At 32.3% G+C, this 8,407-nt stretch overlaps 1 protein-coding gene across 1 annotated transcript; it reads right to left on the bottom strand.

Moving 5' to 3' along the window:
• Positions 1 to 390: 390 nt before the first annotated feature.
• Positions 391 to 8,030, bottom strand: LOC148610513 (vitelline membrane outer layer protein 1 homolog). The gene is made up of 3 exons (XM_088595585.1): positions 7,129 to 8,030; positions 4,733 to 4,924; positions 391 to 2,930 (listed from the first exon to the last, which is right to left on the bottom strand). The coding sequence occupies exons 1-3, from the start codon at positions 7,129 to 7,131 to the stop codon at positions 2,679 to 2,681; spliced, it is 447 nt and encodes a 148-aa protein (XP_088451711.1). The 5' UTR covers positions 7,132 to 8,030; the 3' UTR covers positions 391 to 2,678.
• Positions 8,031 to 8,407: the final 377 nt, after the last annotated feature.

Here is an 8,407-nt window from a genome sequence, read left to right as displayed (position 1 = left end):
AAATACTTATTTTGTGCTCGGGAATCGAAGACACGAGGACACGGTAAAAACAAATATTATCCAACAAATTATTTTTTAATACAGTTAGGCTCAGCAGAATATTAAGAACTTTGACAATGCTCAACATCGATTGATGACAATAAAAAAAAAACGAATTGTCCGTTTTCGTTTTTGTTTGATATCGCATTTATTTTTGGTATATTTTTCAGACCTGTTAACTCCTTAAACGTGTACTTTTTTTGCCAAAAATTTCAATAGCTGTTCAAATGATTTCTAGACGTATTGAATATGTTTGAGGCAAAACAAACATCTTTATCAATGTGTGTGTTCTTTTACACAAAATCATATACTACATGTAAGTACACGTACTTGGTTTAGAATAAATTGACATCTTATATAGCCTTTATTTCTTGTTCGCAATCTGATCGCAATGTCGATATTACAGCCATGTCATTGGACCGATACAACAACAATGAGACAAATTAAAACATCAAAAATCCAAATACATCGAATGAACGCAAACAAAGAAGGCGATGACAATCTCCATACAATACAACACAAAGAAAAAAAAACGAGAAATATGAAGTAAAAGATTAAAAGAGAAATCAAGGGTTCATAGATTCTATTGGAAATCAAAGAATATAATTCAGGGATAAAGTCCGGACAATGAAAACACATTACAAAAAAAAAAAAACATAAATAAAACAAAATATTACGTACAAAGCAACTTAGGTAAATGAACAGCTCGGAAGTTAATAATATTGCGATATTGTACGTATATGTGACATATACATTTAAAAAAACCACCGCTAAAGCAATACTGTGGAAGGAGTATCACTGTTTTTGTGTTACTAATTAATATATTTTTGTTGGTTCGGCAAACCACTAAATTTTGTACCCCCCCCCCCCTCCGGCAGAAAAAAAGGAAATTTCTCTTTCAAATTATTGTCAAATCAACGAATTCAAGAATCCACAAAGTTTTTTTTTTCTTTAAGCACGAAAACTGGTATCGAGCTTTAATGTCCTTTCACAGCAAAACTTTTAAAATAAATCGATTACAAAACTGAAATCTCTTTAAAATAACTACAGCGGTTTCATTGAGAGTTAGACGTTATATGAAACCCATCATTATTGAATTAGAAAAATAAATTAAATCATCAAGACGTTTGATATTATATTTGTTTCTTTACACTTTGATATATTTTTTTTCTTTTTAGTGTCTGTAAAAGATAATTTATAACTTAACTTTTTTTGTGAAGTCAAATGATACACTCAGTGATTGCTTCAATAGAGCATTCACGATGAGAGACATGCATATATATTAAGAGCGCTGGCTAGGACACATATTTTCAGCATAAATCATCAGTATTCCAATAACAATACAAGTAAATTTATCAAATAAACGCATGATAACAATCTCAAATTATTGTATTAAGCAATACATGATCTAGATAGAAACTGTGGTTAAACGTAGACGTATTTAAATGGAAAATCACGACCAGAAGAAAACGTCGAAAAATAAACTAAAACAATTGGACAACATTACAAAATAAAATGTTAAAATAGTCCAATACAAGTTAAATATGTTTGATCTGCAATCAAGATACATATAGGCATATACAGGTAGGCATATACATGTAGGTGACGGATATTTTAATCAGCACAGAGTAAATACAAATGTATAAAATCAAATAATTCAAGTAAAGTTAAACACAATATATAAGATTATAGATATATATAATGCTTACTACTACAACTATATTAAAAAAAGAGTTATATGCGCAACCATATAGTACAAGCTGCAAATAGTCATTATTCGTTTGAATTTTGGAATTTAAAAATTGATTTTCATATTTAATCAAAGTACTGAAATATGACATGTTCTTTTCGCGGCATACAATCGTGCAAAACATGTGTTTCCCATATATTTAGGGTGAGATCGATGTTTTCATAATATCCATTTATTTTTCTCCAAACTCCTGCTATGGTCACTAGATCAACGCAAAACGTTAAATGCATGCCAACAATTTCTATACACTACTTACATTTTCCTTAAAACAAATTAATAAATCGTTTTATAAATGTAAATTTCGACAAACAGCTACTTGTATCAAAAGAACGAAAGTAGATCTTGAATAAACTGTATCAGTTTCTATATCTTAGCATATATCATTGCGCATTTTTTACATTATATTCCATTCTAAAACAGCCAAAAACCTCAAGTCATAATGGTGACCTAGAAAAATCTTAATTAAGGAGTTAGACCCGAGGTAAGGGACATAACTCTTGAAATCAGTGTTACGTTTGTATCATATTCAATTTCTCCAAAGCATATAACCTTTCATTTGAAACAGCATGAAATCAGTCCAAATTTTTATGATGTTTACATTATATTGATGTAAGATGCTGAATTCAAACGTTCCAATGATTTGTAAGACATATGTCTCATACCCTAGGTCTACCTCCTTAAGCGACGACTTCATTTTTATTATACTTAACTATTTATATTTTCTTAACTTCAGAGATACAATATCAAGTCTAGATCCCACTTAAGTTAATTTACAAAAAAGTAAATTAGTGAATACATGTATTTACGTCATCTTTTCTATAAACAGTTAGGAACCTATATCTAAGCTGATGAAAAATAACAAAGCTATTTGTTATATAAGGCAAATGAATTAATAACAACAGAAGAACTTTGCGTCAGTCAGACCTTTGTCATCTCCAAGCAGTTGGTCAGCTAATATCCTGGTCTGTATTCCACAAATGGCTGTTCCAATTGGGCAACTATTACTCCAACTTCCGTACTGTCCTCGTAAGTGTGTAATGTCGGACTTTGGCGCCTCAATAATAATTATATCAGTCGATGTTTGGAGATTCCGACACTTGAATTTAAACCAGTTCGGACCGGAATCATCTATACGAGATCCCTAACAAAATATAGAAACTGATTCTAGAAGTTATTACATTATTTCATGGCCATTCTTTTAAATCTTGAACTTCCTGAGTAATATGTTATTATTCAAATGGTGAGAGTTACATTTTAATTTGTGTAAACATACCGATATTTCAATTGTACTTTTCATTAAGTATTCTCAAAATTTCTAAAAAAAAGTGTCCCGTGTTCTACGTTATCAGTTGAAGTTTGTTTGTTCAATTTATTTAATTTCCTGTGATATTTTGCCAAGAAATACTTATTGTTTTAGCGGAAAATGTTTCATTGAAATTATAATATAACAAGTCAAAACGAAAACCTGGAAATATTGAAATCATTCGTTTTTTACTGCAATCCATCTCAGAAGCACAAACTTGAAGTTGTAGCTGATCACTTGTAGAGGGTCGACAAAATTAATATTTCTGGTAGACAGCTTCGATATTTTCTATGTATATGATTATCATTTTAACTTATTTTCAATCACAAATAAAAAATTAAACTCAGATTTTGAGAAGTGTGATAAATCATTCACTTCTCTCATAACAAGCGAAATTTAAACAGATACTATTTGAGTTCCCCTTGCACAACACTAATGTAAACAATCTCAAAGCATACAGACCTGAATGTAAAAATATAGGTAACACCAGAAAAGGACATACATGCATACGTACGATTAATTTCCGTACATGGATTTAAACTCATTTGTAAGCGATTTTTATACTTATTGATCGAATAAATAAAATGTTATTGTCTCTTGAGATGTTCAAGATCTCAGACTTTGATTGTTTGGCAAAATTAGAAAGAAGCGCGTTGTTGTGTGATTGTATCACACGGTCTATAAAATATCAATTATCATACACAGAATATAGCTAGAATTTCTGTCATGGCACAGATGCCGGAGGATGCTTTTTTCGTTTTGAACAGTTTGAAAAATTCGAATCTATAACTTTAGCTCGCCGACTATGAAATTACTCACATCTTGAGAAATACCCGCAAAAAACTTGCTATCGCTGCAATGGATTCTATGTTTCCCATTACGGAAGATAATTCTTACAAATAATATATACATTGTGTACATATGCACACTAATTGTTAACAATGGCTCAATTTTAATGTTTAGAATGCCATTTCTATAAGTATAGTCGGAAACGATATTAAAGTAGCATATTTATGGGACAATGAAGGATATATACATGTAAATACCCTAAATATACACTCAAGCACTTCAGTTTAGTACTTTGATTAAATGAAATTGAAAATCTTGTTGTTTGGTGATAAAAGCTCAAAATATTTATGTCTAAAATTTTAAATTTTGTCGACTGCTTTCAGTTCAGTCTTTAAGTGAACCCCGGGATACGAAGGAGAAATGTATACTTATTAGTTTCTTTTTTTCAAAATCCTATGAATGAACATTTTTGACAAATAACACGCCTACTTTAATAATGGAAACAATTGATTAGAAAGTAAAATTAGAATAGAATAGTGATAGTTATAAATATTATTACACTGTTACGCATAATGAAATATATGCCATAGGACGCTTACCCTACCTCTGCACCTGATCCCTGCTCCCAGTTTTTAATGGAGCCCGAGCTGCTCGTTGGATTTGTTACTTTGTATATATGATTTAGTCGCTTTATGTTCTTTGTTGTGTATGTCTGTTTTACATCTCTGGTTTTTGACCCTGGGTTTCATTTTTTTGATTACCGCTATACCCTTGGTTCCCTTGATTATCTATTAGCCTCGTTTATTCCAGAATTACCATATATAACATATTTGTGTAATGACAAATTGTACCTGGTATTCCTCGCCTAGAATGCTAAATGAGACCATGAACGTGTTATTTGGGCAAACTATTCGTCGATCAAAATCAGCAAATATAGAAATGCCGGAAGAGGCTCTGTCTTCACATTCAAATCCAGCTTTTGATCCACAAATCATCTCAATGCCATTTGCCCCAGTGTAATCTACCAAGTGTTTGTCCTCCACCTAAAAACGATGAGTTTAAATATGGACATTAGTAAAATATCATTTTTAGCAGTACGTTGTAAGCCAACCACCCCCGCCTCCCCCCCCGGCAACCCGTAAGGGTAATGAATTACCATTTAATCTTGCAATTAGTTCTCTTGGTATACAACAGCCTTGGTGGTGAGCGTGCTTGCCTTGAGTGCTGGATGTTGTGGGTTTGATCACCGGCCGAGTTACACCACAGACTCGGAGGCAAAAGATTAAGTCCCACTGGCATGACATGCCCTACCGCGAGCTATTGCTTCTTTGAGCTTACACAATGTAGATCCGACTCAACGTGTCGGACTAGTACAAAGCAGGTCCGTTGGTTTAGCAAATTGTCCTCGTTCCGAAATATATGCCATAGGTGTGAATTGTCAACTTTCCTTTTATCTGTGGCAACAGCCCTTCGGCTCCTGCGTATGGAGTGTTCATATCACAACTCATACGTTATGCCAGAGCTTGCCAAAACTACGCAGACTTTTTGGTATCGCGCTAGAACTCTAACAAATAGGCTTCTGGAACAGGGTTATGTTGCTACAAGATTGAAGTCATCACTACAGAAGTTTTATGGTTGTCATCATGAACTCGTGAATCGTTATGGTGCATCCATCAGCATCATACAAGCTGATTTATTCAACGGGTCATAGTTTTCCTTTCCTCGTTTGTCTAACCCGGACTTGACTTTTTATGAGCAGCTCGGCGGGTGTGTCTAGAAAAACAGAGGACGTTTACCCTATCGATGCACCTGGTCCATGCTCCTAGTTTTTAGTGGAGTCCGAGTTGCTCAATTACTTTTGTACTTTGTATGTATGATTTTAGTTATTGTATGTTCTTTGTTGTGTGTGTCTGTTTTCCATGTCTGGTCTTTGTCCCTGGAATACATTCTTTTGATTACCGCTATAACCTTGGTTCCCTGGATTACTCTTTCTGTGAACCATTATCACTGAGTATTTTTTATATAAACGCATGGTGTGTAATGAAACATTTAATTGTTGTATTTTAATTGTAGCTCAATATTGTTTCAGCTTTTTTTCAGATTTGAAAAACACCTACTGCAGGACACATGTAATCAACTTAAGTTGTTTCCCAATACAAAAGATGCTGTGAAAATGATGGGACTTATCATCTTTTTCAGTAAATATTTGAAACTTTAATTATAAATGCAACTTTAGAATACAAATAATAAGGTATGATTTTACCTGTATTTTGTTTTTGAAATATTAGTTGTTGACGGTTTAAATACTTGAAGATCGGTAGGGCGAATTAAAAAGGATAAAACACCAAAACGGTTACAGATGTGTGAAATTTTGTATGCTAACTAAAAGCATAACAATCTGATAATAATATAAAGAATAATTGATGTTTGTTTGATCTAATTCGTCAAAAGACATGCAACTTTTTTTCTGGTTCTTACCTCCATTTATCAGTACGATAATTTTCTATTACCCTTCATGTATAATTCATCTGCACGTCACTAGGCAATTCTATCGTAAATCCCAGTTATGATTGTGTTTGTAATGGGAAACTACATGTGCTTTATATACAGGAGATCTTATCATAACAGAACCTTATATAAAGCGATCACTTCTATAAACCAAACTTTTTTCCGTTATACAATGTATCAGTTTTAAAACCTTTGAACTTGTGAAAAAAGGAAAACCTAATTTTATCAAACAGATGTTTCAGTTCAAATGAAGTTCGGTTTACAGGTTTCTCTTTATTTTAGATATTGCAAATATTCAGTAACTAGAGGCTGTGAAATCAAAAACTCAATTGCTTTCCTGGTTCTGTCATAAAATATAGCGTTTTAAAATCATGCAGTACATTCTGGGATTGCGCAGAGTTTTATAAGATTGATTCTAAAAAAATGTTTTATGTATTTTTGTTTATGCTGATACAAAACAACTCATACAAATAATTAACATTCATTCTTTCGTTAATATAAATGTAAACCTATAACGAAGTATTCAGCTTATTCAATCTTATTTATGGAAGTAGGTAAACATGGGAGGGAGCATCCTGTATTTAGATAGATATATCAGGGCAAATTTAATAAGGTAAATCCTATGCAGGCTTTGTCACCGGCACTTATCCGTCTATTTTATAGAACTAGGTATGTGGTTTAAGGCATTTTATGGGCAACAAAATTGAAATTTCAATAGTATTCAATTGTACTTGCTTACCATGATTTTATAGCCAATGGCATAGTGGCCTTGGTGACAAAATTCTGCATTTTTCCAAGTACCTTCATTTAGACCATTTGAAACAGTTAATGGAGTCTGTAGGCTTCCTAAAACACAAGTAATTCACATTAACAAGTTTATGAACGGTCTTTTTTAGTAATCTATTTCAATATTTGTAATGGTGAATTTTCTAAGATGTCTAATTAGAGCTAATATTCAACTTTAACATGGCGAATAGTTGACACATTAGAAGTTGAATAATTAATACTCACGAAGTATTTTGTATTTTATAACATACAAATCTTGTAACAAAATAATTTGACATTCAACTTAAGTAAGCTCCCTTTTACTTGTTACTGTGACATGCAACAATTGAAAAAAAAATATTGCATGCAAGTGTTCATTTTGATTTTAAGCAAATGTTCGTTTAATTAAAAGTAGTTATCATATTTTTACAACTTTGTTCTACTAGATTCAACATTGCTATCTTTTTATAATTATCTTCTTATATCTTTAAGATAGTATGCTCCCCTTGAAGAAGTGGTGGTTTAGGTTGTAAAATATATGTATCCGGCACATCTTCCACAGGTATATTACAGCATCCATTACGCCCAATCCTACACTCCGTCGTGGATTTAATATATGTTGCTCTGCAGCATTCATCTCCCAGCTCTGAACATTTCCCTGCGCATGCAATTCTAGATATATCACCAACTGATAATGATTTTGACCTTGTTAGTTGGACATTACTCTTTTCCAAATACACTTGTAGTTTCTTATTACTTTTAGTAGCTGTACAGACGTAAATTTCTCCAAGAATTAGAAGTACATATATTAGAATTAACGTCCCCTGTTCCATAATTGTGATAAAGTCTTATCCTCTATTCGAACTAAACTGCAAATTAATATACATCTCTTCTGATAATAATTCATCTATTTTCTCAGAAATTAACTTGCATTGTTTAACATTATGCAATATCACCTTGATGACGACTTAACAATTGGCATCCTATGAATATTTTATGTTATTTTTACATCATTTTCAAACTATTTTAACACACTGAAAAAAAATTGCTTATTCATTCTAGTAAAAGCTTTGAATTTCTTTATTCGAACGTCTGCACGTAGTGACGCAAATATAACAAAACAAAACCAAGTCATAAGGCAGATAAAACACAGAATATCACAGGTCAAAATCTGTATCACATGCCATAGGTTTCTCTTGGGATGATATAGAAATTTCCAATTAATACGGCATCTGATACAGTTTTTAATATGC

Source organism: Perna viridis, chromosome 8, assembly GCF_037379345.1.
Source record: "Perna viridis isolate PV_CMFRI_1.1 ecotype Kerala chromosome 8, ASM3737934v1, whole genome shotgun sequence".
Taxonomy (NCBI): domain Eukaryota; kingdom Metazoa; phylum Mollusca; class Bivalvia; order Mytilida; family Mytilidae; genus Perna; species Perna viridis.
This window is presented reverse-complemented; position numbering and strand designations above follow the sequence as displayed.